At 48.4% G+C, this 18,435-nt stretch overlaps 1 protein-coding gene across 1 annotated transcript; it reads right to left on the bottom strand.

The window, feature by feature from the left end:
• HMGN5 (high mobility group nucleosome binding domain 5) lies at positions 1-7,562 on the bottom strand. Its single transcript, XM_084534648.1, has 6 exons — positions 7,150-7,562; positions 6,142-6,171; positions 5,700-5,729; positions 4,712-4,762; positions 1,979-2,122; positions 1-696 (listed from the first exon to the last, which is right to left on the bottom strand). Exons 1-6 carry the CDS (start codon positions 7,162-7,164, stop codon positions 649-651), a joined length of 318 nt encoding a protein of 105 aa, XP_084390774.1. The 5' UTR covers positions 7,165-7,562; the 3' UTR covers positions 1-648.
• Positions 7,563-18,435: the final 10,873 nt, after the last annotated feature.

An 18,435-nucleotide genomic window follows, 5' to 3' on the forward strand; every position in this document is an offset into this window, starting at 1 on the left:
TTTTGAGGAGTCTTTTTTATTAAGATAAATCCAGCAAAATTCCTAACAGTGGGTACATACAACCAACCTGCCCTTCTAAAAGAAATGTTTGTATTTCATTTAAAAACATGATTACACTTTTATTTATTTTATTTTCTTTTTTTCAAAACTGACAAAATAAAATTACATTTGGGAAACAACAGATTTCCAGCTCTTAGGTTTTTTCATGAAAATAGCTCACCTTCTTTATAAAAGCAACCCACAGAACCACTGGAATGTTTAACACAGTTATTTGTTTTGAGACCTCCCCACTTTAAGAAACCATACAACACATACAAGGGTAAAATTAAAATCTGAAGTCTGTAAGCATGACTTACACAAAAAGGGACACACTGACAGAAGTCAAAAGCTACCACCACTTATTCTTTCCATGTACCATACAAACTATTACAATCACAAAATTTAAAAACAATGATTTTTTTTTTGTTTGTTTTCCTTTGTTTGTTAGGGATTTAATTCCCAAGTAACCGAGATGAAGATGTTCCATAATTAAATTCATGCTAAAAAAACCTGCATTTATAAAATAGTTGATAAAAATATTCCTCTCTGTTAACAATACAGCATGGAGGTACGGATACCAAATGATGGAGATATAGGGCAGGGTTAACATTACTCGGACTTGGCTTCCTTATCATCAGATGCTTCAGCAGCTGGTGCCTATAAAAGTGTTTGGGAAGAATAAAAATATTATTTGTAACGCTAATCGGATTCCGTTCTAACAAGCATCAAAGAGAGACTAGTTTGTTAGTACACACACGGACAACACTTGGTGTAGATAGACAAGAATGCACGGCTACTACCGAAAACACCAACACAACACCACGTTGGCTGATGATAAGTCTAAAAATTGAAACGCAGGAGGGCATTATTTGGTGATGGAATTAATACTGGAGCGTTAAGTGAATCCAAAGAGGCAGGAATTTGGAACGTATTTAAGATAAGGATCGATCGTATGCTAGGGAAAGGTCACGTCCTCATCTCCGTACGTCACAATGAAGCGTAAGAATCATACATGAAATCACGATACTCGTCCAAGCTGCGGGGAAGGTGGTGCTCCCCTGTTTTCTATCAAAATGCCTGCTCTTAGTCAACACTTTGAAATTGCAAAGCTCCTACCAAAGATCTTTTCAAGTACAACAGCCCCACGTTAATTTTGAGCAGAGAAGATTGTGAGTTAGTCTGAAGAAGGAAAGACTGAACAACCCATTGACTGCACAGCGATACTCAACAGACACACGAAGAGATCACTGCAAATCGAAAGCGACAGAGTACACAAGAGGCTATTCCACGCCTACAGGTAGCAAATGTTGCACTTCTACTATCAGCAAGAAAATTTCTAGGAAAAAGCCATCAGGAGCCGACTGAAGCTTGCAGCTAGTCCTAGCAAACGGCAGCTTAGGTAAGTAGCTGAGACAGTAAGAACCTGTAAGAAAGAGGCTTGCAGATCAAGAGACAAGACCACGTTTTGCTTTGCAGAACTCTTGCGGAATTGTTCTGATGCGAAGAATTGTTTTAAAGGATTGTGTAAAACTTAAAACCAGATTTCTGGCACAGTACCAACCCGTGCTGAGCAGAAGAGGCAATCCAGCAGTCCAGAGAGGATAGGCAAAGGCAGCTCAGGGTTGGATCGCAATCCTTCTGAGCTCTATTGTTCCCCAACCATTCTGCATTGCTCTTGTGCCAACACAGAGCGGGACACTAGGGAAGCACAGACCACCTGTGGAAGGGCTCTGCCCCAGAGCAGGACTGAGGTGGAAGGAGAACGCTATTCTTTCAGGCTCTCCCTGGGAGTCGCCCCGTGCAGACACTGCAGCTGGTCTGTCTTAACAGGACGGCAGTGAAACACGCCACCTTGACAGGGAGGCCCCAATCATTAGCTCCTGCAGACGTATTAGCAATACATCTGTGTTTATTCCCATGTTTACTGTAGCTAAGGTACCTCGTTAGTTTTGGTATCTCCATTTTCAGAGTGGTTTTCTTCTTTAGCATCCTCTTGTTTAGTTTCATCTTTGCCTTTGGCTCCTTTCTTCCCTTTTGTTGCTGCCTTTTTGTCCTCCTTTTTATCATTTGCTGCCTTTTCTTTCTGTTAAGAAAACAGACCACGATATGGTAAACGCTGATTTCCACCCCGGATGCCTGCGTTCGCACATTCTCAACTCCAAAGATGAGATCAAAGTTTCCAGGGAGAAGAGTTTCCCTTCCGCTGTGCCCCGAACGTGCTACTGGGAAACGCGTAACATAAAAGCAGTCATGGCTGGGGTTAAAAGAATTCCTATTTTAAATAGGCATTCAATTAAATTAGCTAAAAAATGTTGGAGTTGAACTGGCCTGTACTTCTGCTGCGCTGCTGAAAGGCATACCAAAGAACAAAAAGAACATGTGCAACTAGTGGGAATGCCAGAATACTTCAGATGTGCCATTGAGGCCTATTTAGAAAACTGTAACAAAGCTGCAAAGCACTTTCCCCCTTGCCTGCCCGAAATACTCCTTGCTGTAACGAACCGTTTGTGTGATGCTCAAGCTGGGGGCCCACCGGCATCACTTCAGGAACAACGGGCACCTTGCAGTTATTGATTAGTATCAGCAGCTTCTTGTCAGGATGATCAGGGTAAATCAAAGCAAAATTTGATGCTGCAGCTTCTGCAGTAATAGTTTCCTACACAGCAAGGTCAGAGCCTGACCCCAGACCAGCGACAAGCAAAACTCTCATGAGTTTGGCTTGCAAGGACCAGCCTCCTGCTGCCAGTAACCACGTTAAGCAAAGCAGCTCAGCTCCTTGGTTAACGTGGTTACAGCAACAGAACAGTGACTACCTGCAAAATGACCACCTGAAGTGAAAATCACCAGATAATTGTTGAATAGAGATGTTCATCTGCTCAGCAGATGGGGTTGTCTTAGCGGCTCTCAGTTCTAAGGAGCACGCTTGCTTGTTTCAGCCCCTACCTTACCGGCGCACAAAATTAATTCGCATTAAAAACGAGTTTGCTCAGGGCAAACACAGACAGCAAGGGGCAAAGTCACCCGGTTATTCAGTAACGCTGCTGATTAAAAACTCACCAAAATGAACAGCCAGTCGTGCAGTAACGCAGAAGGCTGAGGCAGGAGGCTCGCAGCACCACGTGGGGCTGGGTCTGTCTCCTCTCCAGCCTCCCAGTCCCTGCTCTGACCTCCCCGAGGGACTCAACCCGCCTGGGACAGCAGCACAGCGGTGTCAGCAGTCCCTTCCCCGCACTGTGCCTGCTCTCCCCCAGCTTCTCCTCCTTCCTGGGGACTGACTTAGGAGAGAAACGCAGTGCCTCTTTGTGAGAGCATCACCAAACAGAGGGCTCTCCCAACCTAAGCCATGAAGGATTTTTAAGGGCTCGGGGTTGGTTGAAGAAGGGTCTCTTTTCCCTCACCCAGTAACGAAAATGCCACTTTTTTACCCTTTTGTTGGTAAAGCCTCTCTCTTAAGGAACGACCTGAGAAGAATCCTCAGAAACTGGCCTCCACGGGAGGGCTCTGCACCAAGACAAAGCATCTCGCACAACACAGCTGAGACCGAGGATCCTGGGATCCTGCACAGCCCCTTTTGCATAGGATTCATCCCAGGTCAGCTAACTTCAGAAAACTTCCATTCAAATATAAAAAATAAGCTTGAAAAGAATACCAACAGCCTGCATGATGGGCAACTGCAGCGAGCTCTGCGTGGTCACCAGCAGAGGCTGAAGGGCTGGGGAGCCCGCGGGCAGCTCTGTGGCCCTGGGGCTGCAGGAGCAAGCCCCGGCAGCAGGCTCTCCTCCAGGGGACCAGCCACTAGAGGGAGGCCGGGCCCCAGCGTGCCAGCAGCTCGGCCACAAAAATGCAGAGCACTGGGGCTCCTCGCCTCCCTGCCGCTCCGGAATGGGATCTGGAGCTGGGGCTGCGCGGCCAGAGGTGAAGGACTTGAAAACGTCCAACGGGAACAGGTCAAAAGGAAGGTTTGTTGGTTTGTTTCCTTTCCCGGCAGCAAATTCCTGACGCCACCTGAATGTTTAGAGATGGATCAAAAACCAAAACACCAAAACCCACCGCAAACTGTGACCCCTGGGAACGTTTGTGTCGGGAAGGGGGCACAGGGAAACACCTCAGAGAGTGCAGAACTGCCCCCTTTTATGCCTCAAGCTGTTGCTCCTAAGCACAAAGGGAACTTTAAATAGTTTTTTGTTTAACTCTCCTGTCAGCCATGCCAATATTTTTGACATTTCCCAAAATATCCAGCTTCAGGGAACGAGTGTGCAGAACTTTGCCTCCAGAGATTAAAATTCGATAAACTGATAACTAACTGGGAGAAGTGCCTTCGAAAGAAAAACACGCTAAGAGACTAATTAAAAGCATGATTTTCAATGCCTTCTCTAATTGAATCTCTGATCTCTGCTCAAAGCATCGTTTTCCCAACAATACACTGTCTGAAAGGCTTTACAAGGCAGCAGTGAAGCCTCCCCACAAGCGATTTAAGATCTGGGGAGTGCCAGTAGGAGTTGCATACCCTCATCTTTACATCTTTCACGTTGTTTTAACTCACATAAGCCAATCTTGAATCTTTAAAGGAAACTACGAAAACCCAAAACGATTAGCTGTGGACTTTTCTCCCACATAAACACCTTAAAAAAGAGAACACATGACTTCAGTTCGAGTTCTCTGCAACACTTACCTTAGGTGCTGCCTTTTTGGGCTTTGGCTCCGGTTTAGGCGGAGCAGGTTTCTGTACAAAACACATGCAAGAAACACAGAGTCAGAAGAACCCCATAAACGTTTTAGCACATCGGTAACTTTTGAAAGCTTCCAAATATGTTGAGCTGACAGCCTCAGTCACTAGTAGTTAGGAGGCAACATCAGATCAGACAGATCAGTCTGTTTTGCTGTCCAGAGCCACATTTCCTCGTGTATGTTACAGGGGCTATGGCACAGATGCTGACCAGGAGGAGTAACTGGATCACTGCTCGGTCTGATGGTACTGTGAGGGCAAGCATCTGCCAAGAATTAAATGTATTAACATCTGGCCACAACTGTATAAATGAACACACATCTTAAGCTTTCACTAAAATTAAATAGTTTCTTTTTTAAATAGCAGCAGTTATCTCTTTGGCATTTCCAAGACAGATTAGAAAGGATTGGGTGCACCAACAGTCTGTCAAAAAGGGTGCCAAGAGCCTCTGCAAGTCTGTGAGCGACTCTGGGCTGAATCCTACCGCATGACACAGATTTACGCCCTCTAGGTCTCAGTTTACCCAACAGTTGGGCCATCAAAATCAATGGGAAAATTGCAAGTGTAAGGGAAGTGCAGGTAATTTATACAGCTATGAGCAGGCACCTGTAAGGAGAAGGCCCCCAGAGAAGAAATGTATCACAAAACCAATACTCCTCGACTCTGGGTGCCTAATGCATGGGTCCAGGTTGTGTGTTCACTAACGGGGGAACGAAACGCCTTGTGTAACTCACACGAGGTGCCTCAAAGTGAGCCTGTAACGTGGTGGCGCTCAAGATTTGGAAACACAAAGTAAAAATTTCACTTTTATATACTGCAATACTCCAACCAGGCCTCTCACAGTACCAGTGAAAAAAGGTAGCTCCTCTGTAAGTGTCCCCCAGAACTTAACATGCCACGAAAAGTAGTATTAAGGGTAAGTAAAGATACTCACAGCGGATAGTCTAGCTGACCTTCTCTTTGGCTGCGTAAAGAAAGACGTGTCACTGCAGTTCAGCGCATGTACCGCCACACCAGTAACCCACCATAACCCAGTATATCGACCCCTACAACCCCTAGGATTTATAAACCCACGGCCACGGTGGTGAGGGCTTCCTAAAACCACGTTTTTTTTCAACACCCTCCCAAACGAGGTCTCCCTCCTGCCCCAGAGGGTGCTGTTAGGGCTCTGCCACCCCGCCTGGCTCCGGGAGCACCCTGAGGCCCCACAGACGGAGCCCTGAGGGGGTTTCTAACGGGTGTGAGGGCACCGGGCAGGGCCAGGCTCAGCCCAGGGCCCCGACCCCACAGCCCTGAGGGGCGGCCATAGGGGGATTGGGGTCTGGGGGCTTGGTGCCTTCTGTGGGACGCCCTGGGAGCGCAGCAGCAGGTCCTACCTCCTCCTTTGCCTCGCCTTCAGCTGGAGCCTGCAAGGGAAGCGAGAGAATGGGGTGAGGGGGGGTGGTTAAAAGGGGGAAAAGGGGGGGGGGGGGGTGTGAGGGCTGGAGACCCCCACAGCGAGGGGGGCGGCGCCTGCCTACAACTCCCAGCATGCCTCGCGGGGGGGGGGGGGGCCGCCGAGCCGACGTCACGGCGTGGCGCGTTTGAAAAGTTCCCGCCAAATTACCTGCCACAGCAAGGTCGGGGCCGGCCGCGCGCAAGGACAATGCCCCCCCCCCTCCCCCCTCCCCCTTTCCCTCAGCGCCCCCCCTCTCCTCAGCGCTCTCCTCACGGCCGCGCCTCGTCAGCGCCTCACGGAGCCCAGAGGGGCTTGGAGGGGCTCGGGGGCAACGGGAGGGCCCCCCCGGGGCCGTGAGGGGAACCCGGGGGTCGGGAGGGAGGCGGGCGGGCGCTGAGGAGGCCCCCGGGTACGGTGGCGGCCCCCGGGGATGGTGGCGGCCGCGCTCGGCGCTTCCCTCCGAGGCCGGTTTCAAATTCTGCGCCGCCTAATGGCCCCAAATCACCATTGCACAACCATCTGGTATGACAAGAAGTGGGAGAGAGGAGGAGGGAAGGGAAGAGAGAGAGAGAGGAGAGAGAGAGAGAGAAAAAAAAAAAAAAAAAAAAAAAAAAAAAAGAAGAAGAAGGAGAACAAAGGCAAACGCAGCGCCCGCAGGCACCGCTCGGCACCCGCCGGGGGCTCCGCTCCGCTCCCCGCCGCTCGGCCCCGCCGCCGCCCGCCCGCCTCTGCCTCCGCCACACGGCCGCGATCCAGCATGGAGCCGCCGCGCTGCCCTCCCCCGCCGGGCTCCCCCCCACCCCCCCGGCCCCGCTCCCGGCCCGGCCCCGAGCCGGGACGAGGCCGGCGGCGGGGAGGCGGCGGGGGGCGGCCCGGCAGCGCTCCCCCAACGCGGCCGTGCCCCGGCCGGCGCGGCTCAGCCCCCCCCTCCCCTTTGGGCACTTACCTTTCTTTTGGGCATAGTTGCGCCTTAATAGTTGGCGGGGAGCGGGAGGACGGAGGTGGCTGCGGGCAAGCAACGCGCCCGGTGGGGAATAATTAAAAAAAATAATAATAATAATAATAACTGTAAAAAAAAATTATATTGAAAAAAATAAACTGTTGGGAGCACTGCTGCGGAATTGGCCCCCTCCGGGAAGAAGAAGAAGAAGAAGGAAGGAAGAAAAATAATATAAAAAAAAAAAAAAAGCACACACAAAAAAAAAAAAACGGGAAAGAAAAAAAAAAAAAAAAAAAAAGCAAGGCGCGCGAGGGCCCAAGAGTTAATTGCAGCAGAAACTGAACAAAAAAAAATCCCCCCCTCTTTATTGCAAACAGTCAAAGCCACCAACACGCAACCAAACTGCATGAATGGGGAGCGCCAGATGGGCCCAGCCGCTGACTGACGGGCGCGCCGGCCAATGGGCGCGCGGGATGCGGGCCGGGGGGGCGGGGCCGGGGGGGCGGGGGGCGGGGCCGCGGCCGTAGCGCGAGAGGCGCTGGCAGCCGGGGGCCGGCGGCGCTACGCAGTGCGCGCGGCCCGGCCGCCCTCGGGCGCGCGGGGGAAGGCGGGCGGCGGCCGCGCTGCGCCTGAGGGGAGCGGCGGCGGGCGGCTGGAGGGGGCAGCCCCGGCTCGAGCTCCGCTCCCCCGCCGCTCCCCCGCCGCCCTCCGGCCGCCCCGCGGGCTGGGGAAGAAACTTCCCCGAAAGTTGTTGCAGGCCGCAGGACGACAACATGGCGGCCGCCCCCCTCCTTCCTCACACACACACCACCCCCCCCCCCTCCCCTCCCTCTTTGCCCGCGCACACACCCGCCCGCCGCCGCCGCCGCCTCAGGGGCCAGCCCCGGGAGCCGCCGCCGCCGCCTTTGTCCGCTCGGCCCCCGCCTCATGAGGCCCGCGGGGCGCTGCCCGCAGCCCCGGGGAGGCTGAGGGGGACGGGAAGGCGGCGGCGGCGCTCCCTCGGCCGGCCCCGGGGGTCGCGGAGCTGCAGGGCGCTCCGGGGGGGGGTTGGGAGCCGGGCCTTGGGGTAGGCCCTGAGGGGAAGTCCCCGCGCTTCTGTGGCGCCAGAGCGAGATTTGCCCTTGGTTCTGTCATAACAACGCTAACATCAGGGTTTCTAACGCTTATATTATCAGTTTGTTCAGTGAAAACACCAGGCGTGTACTTAAAGCACCTTTAGGACTGCAAACTTCACCTCAGAGACTTGAAGCGGGAGCTGCTGCGCTGAGGCACGGCCTGGCTCCTGGCAGTAGCCAGCTGAACTTTCTGAAAACCTGTTGAACCTCTTCAGAAAGCACAGATTCTGCAATCCTCCCAGATAGCTGGTTACAGCACTCGGCTGTCCTCACCACAAAAAGTTTTTCCCCAGCATCTAAACTGGTGGTGAATTACATAAACTTTCTTTGCCCAGTGCCTAGCACACATACAGAACAGACAATCTGCATCAATTTACATTAACATTTTAGATACTTTATCATTTCACATAAAATTACCACATCCTTTGTTTAAACTTCATTTTTCTACACTAAGCAAATTCTCACAAGTCTCACGATCTCATAATTCACACCTTCTAAACCTTTTATCATTCTTTGTCTGCTCCAGATTCTTTCCAACCTTGGCTTTTCCTTACATTTTCATCCAATAATCAGGTTAATTAGGTAAGCTATCTCTATGGCGTTTGCCAACTTTGCGATAGCATCACAACATTGGTTCAGATCCTTTTTCCGATCCCCTGTATCCCCAGATCCCTCCCAGCGATGCTGCTGTCTGAAAAGCTGTGCCCCCTTTTCTTTACAAATTCATAGTGGCTTTCTGATCTGTCACTTTTTAAATCACCTCATTCTCAAGGTCCATACCTGTCCAGAGTTTTTCTCCATGGACCTTGGAGTTACGCTGAACAATTTTCCATTGAGGTTCACCTTCCTCTCCCTCCAGTCAACGGAGAGCCTTCAAACTCCACGACTTTTTCTGTAGATACACACCAATTATTCAAAAACTTATTTGGCTGGCCTCCTAAACACTCTGGAGTGCATTTTCCAGACACCGCCAACCTCAGTGTAACCACAAAGCCAAATCCAATTTAGCACATTTTTCCCTGCTGCTGTGTGTTGCTGTCACCTTCCTAAAAAGGGTGGTTTGAGAACCAGGTTACAGTTCGCTTGAAGGCTGAAGCAACTAAGGCAGTTTTTTGGTTGTGCGGGGTTTGGGGTCTTTTTTTTTTTTTCTTTTTTTTTTGGTGCCTTCCTCTTCTGTCAGCAATAAGTGTGGTTTTCTTTTGTTTTGCTCCTACTTTCAGTGTGTATATATAGAGCAAGTTCCTTCTCTGTTCCTTCGTCACTGTAACTAATTTGGGACCTTTGCCTCCCTTTTTGTTCCCCCATTCCTGTGCTATTCCATGACAGCAGTTCTGAACTGTGTGCTTTTTTCCACTTTTTGCACAATTTAGAAAGACTGAGTATTTATCTTTAAAGCTGCCATTAGGGCTCCATTATTCTCCTGCTCATCTTTATGTTGGTTTTTAATACACCTCCTATCTGCCTTCCACGTGAGGATGGTTTGTTGTTCTGCTGATATGTTTCTTTCAGTAACTACTCTCTTCTTTCCAATCATGTCAACTTTGTATTTTCAGCCATTCTCTTTTATTAATCAAGATTTTAAATAGTGTTTCCACTAGTTTTCTCCATCCTCTGAGCTAAAAATTGTCAAAAACGCACTTCATGAGCCCTTGGTCTTCTTTCAAAAATCCGTGTCCAGTAATAGAAGTTCTCCACTGCTAACAAGATTTATGCTTCAGTTGCTTTTTGTCAGTCGCCTTGAGAAGTTTCACCTGGCTCCCTGTAGCTATTATTTCCTTCTTTCCATATTCTGTGAAATGTCTTTGTACAATTGTGGGAGAGGAGCAGGAATTCACTGAAGAGTCTGTCAGCCGAGGAGAACAACTTGCGTGACAGCAGTTTGGTTGAAAGCTGGGGTTAAAATGGGCACTGGGGAGTACACACAGATATAAAATTCTCAAGGAATTTTGCATTGCAAGTGCTTTGCCTTCTCCACCTTTATATTTTTACAAAGAGTAAACTACAAATCAGCAGTTAGAAGGTCACTTCCCTCTCAACAGGTAGGATAAACGTTGGCAAGATATTGTGACACTGAGGGTGTAGATGGCTGTTATTGTGCAGGCCTATAGAAAATTACAGAGCTGGCTATACCAACGGATACTGTAAACACCCTCCCTTCAGGCCAAGTGGAAGGAGTAATTAAATGTTCCTTTATGTAACTGGAAAGAATAGGAAGTCACCTGTCAAATAAATGGGCCATGGCTGGCTGAATTCTCTTCCAAGTGGCAGCAGTAGCTGTGTGTTTAGCTGTGATCATCACCAAGCAGCAGGTAAGAGAAGCGCTGGCGTGCTCGGGCACGCACAGAGGACCTTGAGTCTGTGCTGGTCACCTTCCTCACAGCAGGCCGTGGTTCCACGGGCGTGAATGCAGCAGCAGAGATCTGAACCAGACAGGGAACAGGCTCCCTGGCATTAATCCCAGCACACAGCACGGAGCTTACGTTGGCTTTAAGACTGTGTAGTAGCTTTATGTTGGCTCTGGAAAGACAAAAAGGATTTGATAAGACACGTCAGAAAGCCATGCAGTGATGCAGCTAACCTGGCATACAGGTCGCCAGTACAGAGTCAGCCAGTTAAAGCCTTCTGACAAATTAGATCCAGGAGGGTAATTTCCTCTGGATCATTGACTTGTACCGTGTGACCCCTTTCTGGCATTTTTGCTACAACTGGTAGTTTTGATTCGGTGCAAAAAGACCTGAGCCTGAATTTATGTTACATCGCTGGCCTATGTCAAGAGTAAATCAAAGCAACAAACCAGAAATTAATCTGCTACTGCTTCCATGAGAAATCTTCATGCTACAGTTTGAATCCTGCAGAGCTATTTGAACCAGGCTGTTGACTCACAGAGGTAAAAACATTCCATCTGCAAACAGAAACATACCATGCCTGTGTCAAAACAAAACTACCCAGCACTGCCAGCGCCCTGAACAAGCAGGCAGCTGCCCACACTGAACTTCTAGAGCAGTACTCGAATGCTGACTAATTTTTAGAGTTTGTAATTTTGGGAAATTACAGACAACCGAAGTGCAAGAAAATAGTTTCGGACTGAAACTATCACAGCTCGGCCCAGTTTTTGCCCCTTGATCTTTGCAAAATCAGGCAACCCAACTTGATGCCAGCGTGGTGTGACTGCTGTTTGTTGCGTTTATTATTCAGTCGTCTTGGGGACCTACATCTCTCCAACATCCTCCAAGGTGCTGTTGACCAACTCGTGAAAGTTTTCAGGCTGTTTGCTGGCTCACAGGATCTCATGTACATTTCCCAGCTGTTGCCCAAGGCAGGAATTTCCTGCAGAGAGGAGCAGAGCCTCTTCCTGATACCAGAGGAGACCTCTAATACTTGACGAATGTTTTCCTAGGTCGTGTTTTTGCACTGATGCAGATTAAGATATTTCTGAACAGAGGCAAAATCCACCAGCATTGCTCCTGGTTGATTGATTTCCAGCCTTCCCCCAACAGGCAGTTAGATAGTTTGTCACTCCTTTGAGCTCACGCCATGTGAGTTTTGAATGCCAGGAGATTCATTCCCACCACGGGATCCCTGTATTCTTGCAGCTCTCATGGTCGTGCTGCTCAGACCTGAGGCATTTTATTCTGACTCCTTTGTGCAAAGACTTGCTTTTACCGAAGGTGCAGTGATTATGCCGTTGTGCAGCACCAGGAGCTCTGGAAGCAGAAAGGTGCAGGAGATGCGTTTGTGTGCTGATGGCACAGCAAGGCTGCCTTCATGGCCTGGCTGAAATCTGCCCTGACAGATTTTGTTACCCCAGAAGAGAGCGTGACACAGGCTCTGGACACAAACCTCTCAGCCTCCTCCATCTAATTATGAACAACCCCATCAGCAGGAATTCAGAGGCAGGGGAAATTAGGATTCTCTCTGTGCTCGCAGTTATGGCACATATGGCAAGGAGTTGACATTAATCCGTGCTCTTCTGTGGCAAAATACCACGGGACACATTTTCATGTTGCGTACCTGGCATCTCAAGTGTCTGCTGGCCTCACCGTATGTAACTTTTGGGATGAGTGGCTTATTGATCTACAGGAGATGTTTGTGCTTGGTTAATTTTATTGTTTGTCCTGGGTAATTTTATGGTTTGTCCTGGGTAAAAATTGACTTGTGTGTCAAATTCGATATTGATTGCAATGAAACATTTAGTGCTTGTTAATCTGGGAGTGCGAGGGTGTTAACTCTGTTGGTTGGTTAGAATTCCCATTGGTCTATTTGTTCACCTTTACTTCAGGGGAAACCCTTTGGCTTAGCTACAGCTTCCCGCCTAGTTCTCCACCGCAAGCACCAAAGCAAACACAGACTTTTATTAAACATAAACTACAGAGAGGAAGGAATCGCCATGCACTGCAGTCAGGTAAGCTGACTGTCAGCAGCAAGTTTGTCTCGTAGTTCTTTCATTCTTCCCATTTTGCTTCTTTAAAGGAAGGTGTAATTTGCAAAAAGCAGTCCAAACTGAGACTACTACTAAAAGGAAGCCAGAAAAAGCACAAAGCAAAAATGAGCAGCGTCACCAGCTGATCGGTTGCCAAAGTTGTCTTTTATTTGCCTTTTCCTCCGCAGTTCCCACTGGTGTACGCTGCTGGACAGGTCTGAGGCACGTGACACTTGCCATTGCAGTAACGATTCTCTCCAAAAATACGAAGGTGCACGTGAGAAGATGAAGGCAGCTTTGAAGAGTGGCAAGAATCACGTGGAATTATAAACCTCAAAACCTATTTCCTCAGCTAATACAAGAAAAAATGATTGTCAAGCTTGGTGATTTCTCAACAGATAAATAAGTGGAAATGTCTGCTACCCTTATAGCATGGGATCAACTCCACCACCAACCTTACCAGCTGTGATAAAGACCAGGGAGGCAGCAAGGGTGGGAAACACAGCTGTAGTGGGAAATTTCCCACGGCTGTATGTAGGCCACGTAGCTGTTATGTCTAAGTGTGAATGGTCAGACACCATTAATGACTTCTTCTAGAGCATCTGCTCAGAACAACCACAAAAGGAGAAGCAATGCTGGGTTTGGACAAGGACAGAGTACATACAGGACCTAAGTCATCATTCTCTGAAACAGTGACCGTTGCATACTCCAGGCGCCACTCTGACCGGAGTAACAAAAGCCGAAGAAGCCACCGTTGTTCTTTGTTTCAGAAAGGAGGGCATGGTAGAAGTGAGAAGGCTTCCTGGAAAAAAGCTAGAAGAGGTAGCTAAAAGAGTAAAAGGTTTTCACGCAACGTGGAGACCACTGAGAGACTTTGCATTGGAAGCTCTGACCAAATGCGTGTCGTTTGCCAACAAAGCACATAGAAGGATCAAACATGACTGAAAAAATGGGTAAAAAATGAAGCATGGCTAAAAGGCAGGACCTGAGAGGTTACTGGGAGCAAGAAGGGATCCCTCAGAAAGTTTTATTCCTGTTTTAATGAGGAAAATAGAAAAGATCATGAGTGAAATATAAAAATAGCTATGTAAAAACCTGGGTTTAACACACAACCTGCAAAAAGACTTGAAAAGCTTTACAGTTTCATCAGGTCTGTAGTCTGAGAAACATTGTCTAGAACCAATCTGCTATCAAGGTACACAAGGAATATATAGAAAAGACAAAACTGGAGCAGAAACCCCAAACGAGCTTTTTGCATCTGTGTTTATTGTGGAGGAGGCTGGGGAAGTTCCCAGACAGGAACTCACAAGCTTGTCTGAGGATCTGTCTCGCGCTGAAAGCATTGGTAAGGGTTAGAATAAATCGACAAAGTGAATAATAACAAACTAACCATTGCCAGATGGTTCCTGCAGCACACGCAGAAGTGTGCAAGCCCTCCTTTAAAACCACTTCCACAGACAGCCTTAGGAGGCGGCGAATGCTGCACAAGTGTTTATAAACAGGTCCTGGGGAGACTCAGCAACTGGGAGGGCTGTGGCCAAGTGAGCAGGGCGAAGGTTTTTAGAGCCACACCACCTTCAGCGCTTGTTTTTTACCACAAGCCTTTCCAGCAGCCATTTTTACACGCCCTGAACACACGGAGGGCGTTCAGGAGGGAAGGGGGAGGGTGTGAATGGACCCTTTGGCCAAAACAGACTCGATCCTAGGAAACTGCAAGCGCTCTGCAGCTGGGAATGTAAGGGCTGTCTCCAAGTCTGTAACAACGTAAGCCACTAGCATGGCAGGCATCGTGCAGTGATTTGAAGCTCCACTTCCTCTTCTTTCAGCTTGCTCTGAACTCACAGCAAGCAGGAACTGCAGGTTCCTCACTGGACAGGCGCAGTGAAGGGAGGATTTAGTGTTCAGAGTACAAAAACATGTTCTGGGCAGTCCATCCCTGAGTCAGGGACGGCCACCAGGCGAGGCTGTTGACAGACTTCTGGATTGTTTTTTTTGCCCTTCAGGGCAAGCTACGTCCTGTGAATGTCCATTTGGATAAACCAGCCTAAAACACCATCCAAAGAGTGCATATTCCTGTTACTCTGGCTGAAGTCTGGGTGGCTGTGGTATGTCCTTCCATGTGTTTCCCCGAAATACTTCAGAGTAACTAAGTGCACTTGAAGAAAACAGCCGGGGCTGGCCAGAGCTAGGGCTGCTGTGGCCATTTGGAGCTGGTGGGATGGTTTGGAGTCATGAGTACACGGAAAATGAGAGACAAAACTCTAAACAAAGCGTTTTGACTGGCCAGCCCCTCCCTGGACGAAGGTCAGCTGCGGGACAGGAGGTTTCAGGGGCACAAGCAGTGGGAATCCCCACCAGGCTGCTGCTGCTGGGCCCTGGCCCTGCTGCTGCACACAGTCGTGTCACAGCCTGTGCACGCAGCAGCACAGGCTGCTTTTTTTTTTTTTTTTTTTTCCATATATGAGATATAGCGTGCCAAAAATATCTGCCAGGGCTGTCAGCATTTGTCTTGGCTAAGGCTTGGCACACCTGAGCACAGCAGTTCTGGTTATGCCCACCCTGGCAGGCAGTGTGGTGTGAGGGGCACACACCTGTAGGGCGGTGGAAGAGCTGCTGCCGAGGGCCCCATGACATTTTAGGGCTCTGGAGGGCGATGTGTGATACCTGGGGCCAGCTTGGGGTCATCCAGACATCACCAAACATGATGCCAGCTCACCAAGCATGGTTGGGAGTCGCTCCAAAAGCGTGCTGCAGATCCCAATCTTGGCCCCAGCTCACAGGTCCCCAAAATGGAGGGCTCCCGGAGAGTGGCTCCGTGGGTGCTGAACCGTCAGAGCAATATAACGTTAATTAAAACATGGACTTTGCCTCTACAAACGCTGAACGATCAGGACCATGTAACGCGACTCAAAAAATGGCCCCTTCCCCTCCCTCAGCCCGGGGCAGCAGGGGGCGCGCTGCGGCAGCGAGCCGCCTCACGGGGCCCGGCCCCGGCCCGCTGCAGGGAGGGCCCGAGGGACCCGAAAAACAAGGAATCTTCCCCAAAAGAGAAGCAGGAGCAGCAGTAGCCCCCCCGGCACTACCCCAGTCCCTTCCAGCAGCGTGCTGGAGCGGGGGGTTTCCAGCCCCAGTAAATGAGGCACACGCTGGTTGTGCCAGAGGGGGACATTGCTCCTGCGGAGCTGAGGTGAAGTCAGGGGATGTCCTGTGAGTGAGTCACGGCTTGCCTTTGGCTCCATTTTTTGGCTGGCCTGGTTGTCTGCGATGGGAAATGAAGAGCAGATTGCTTAGTGCCTAGCCAGAGCGCTGAGCTGACGTTTCGGCCTGACTGACCCCACGTTCCTCCATTTCAGGAGTTCAGACAAACCGAGAGCATCTTCCCCAGCACTATTACAAGCAAAAGAAGAGCAGGAAAGCTGGCACGTTCTCAGGTTACTTGCCAAAGATTTGCAACTGAATTCTGGATTTATTTCCCTCCGTTGTTGCAAAGAAGCTGTGGAGCATTTGGAGCACACGTGCTTCCTGACCTTTTGCACCAGCGGGATTTTGCAGCTGATTACTGTAATATCTTTCATTGCCAGATTCTACTACATTTGTCTCTCTAAAGGCAGCTTACTTTGCCAACACTCAAAAGCTCCCATCCTTGTCTGCAGTTTAAGAAAAGAGTGAGGTCTTTGCCGTTACCTGCAACATTTTTATCCTAAATGCCCACATGTCTCCTGGATGGCCCATCCATTTGGGCATCCTGCCTTACAGCTGAGGCACTGGGGAGCAATTCCTCACGCTCCTGCTTCCCCCCATACAGCCAGAGGGCTGCCGCTCACTCAGTACAGCTGCTTCGTAATATATCAAGTAACCACAGCAAAACTCAACTGTTAAATCTCCCTTTAAGCAAAAGAGATGGGAATAAAAGATGTAACCTGACAAAATGGCCTTGTACAAACACATGCTACAGCAAATGAACAAAAGAATCGGGGAGACAACAATTACTGCTATTATATACATACTGTTTTGTTGGCTGCACAAGAACTGTAGGTTTTCCTCTTAGAGGCATAATATCAAATTTATCCATTTTGTTTGAGGTTTTAGTCTACCTTGAGAAGGATAATTAAACACTTCATAGCTGTTAGTGAAAACAAAAATAATACCATGGATTTTACGTGAGCAGCCTGGGAATAGAAAACATGGCACTTTTCTGCCAATAGAGTGGGAAATTTACTATTATGAGTCAAGAAAACGTAGTCGTTTCAATAATACCCAATTCATGTATTGCTCTTAATGTAATAAATCTTCTTTCATGAAGATAAAATGCCTTTTAAAGTGCACTGTTGAGAGCAATGGTTATGGCACGCTTTTCATAGGGAGAACAGACAGGGAACAGCTCACTCCTGAAGAATTTCAGCTCTGAGATGCTGAAGGGGTGTTGCGAGGAGGAGAGCTGGCCAGCAAGCAGGCGGTCAGCCTGCACAGTGACAGGTAAACACCGTGTTCAAATGAACGCGTCTATCCAGTTCTCCACCTGTGTTTATTTCATTCTGTCTGATAAGCTTCGGTTTCTGCCTCTGCTGCTCCTTGCTATTTATCAGATTACATCCTGACAGCGAGAATCGTGCTTCAGAGGAGATGGGAATTACCAGTGTACTTCTCAAACGGTCGTGAAGGGAGCTGTACAAACACATCTGAAGAAACATTCCTGGAAGAATTTTAATCTCCTGGACTTAGATCTATTTGTTTTTAGAAGCACACCAGTTATTTCTATTAAATTTTGAAATTTCCTGAACTGGGGAACTTTTATGGTGTACCATCATCCTAAATAAATATTTTGGCTCATTATGTTTTCAGAACATGCATAAATCTCATGAGACTCTCAAAGACTCAGATAAGCATCATAAGCAATACCAGAATTAGGGATGTCATTTTCAAAATAGCTCTCTTACTATTGAGAAATTAATAAAAGAAATATGGGCGATTTAATTCAATAGTCTTTTTAATTCAACGGTCTTTTTTTAGAAAATCATGTTGTATTACTTTGTTTGGAAAAAACACTTCAGAAATACCTTCCTCCTTTTTGCCAAGAGCACAAAACCACACGTTTATCTTAGCTGGTAGATGGTAACATTTCAGCTTGCTGTGTCTATTTTAAGTATTTTCCATTTTCTGTGATTTTGATATCAGAACATATAATAAAGCGTGTAAGGGAGTAGCTGGAGTACGTTTCTGCAGAGGTAAGTGGGAGACAGGTGCTGCATATAAATTTCCCTAAATAAAGTGTCACTATGGCTGTAATAATTAACAACTCTTTGAGGTCTCATCAAGCAGTCGTGATTAATAAAAATGATAAAATAGCATGCAGTGAAATTGCAGTACGTTATGGCTCCCAGCTTCCCAATGGGCCTTTTGCACAGCCCCGGTACCTTGCATTACCCAAGCAGTAATTCCTTTTCCACGGCACAGACAACTTAAAAAGAGCAGGCGAGAGATGGGAAGCAGAGGGGCCAGTACAGAAGCGCACAGACCCAAACGGGACTGGCGATAGCAGTCCTGATATGTGTTTCTTTGAGGATTTATTGAAGACGCACTACAGTAATTCTGGTAGAAAATTTGAATAGCACCAAATGCCCAAGCGGTCTGTATTTTGGCATGGGCCAATGTGTCACTTGGAGAGTGGCTCTCACAATGAAACATATTTAAAAGTTATTGTTGTTATTGTGCAGTAACACCTGCTCATCCCACATGTCTCTTCTCACCTCTCCAAGT

The sequence above is a fragment of the Aythya ferina genome (assembly GCF_964211825.1).
Source record: "Aythya ferina genome assembly, chromosome: 13".
Lineage (NCBI taxonomy): Eukaryota > Metazoa > Chordata > Aves > Anseriformes > Anatidae > Aythya > Aythya ferina.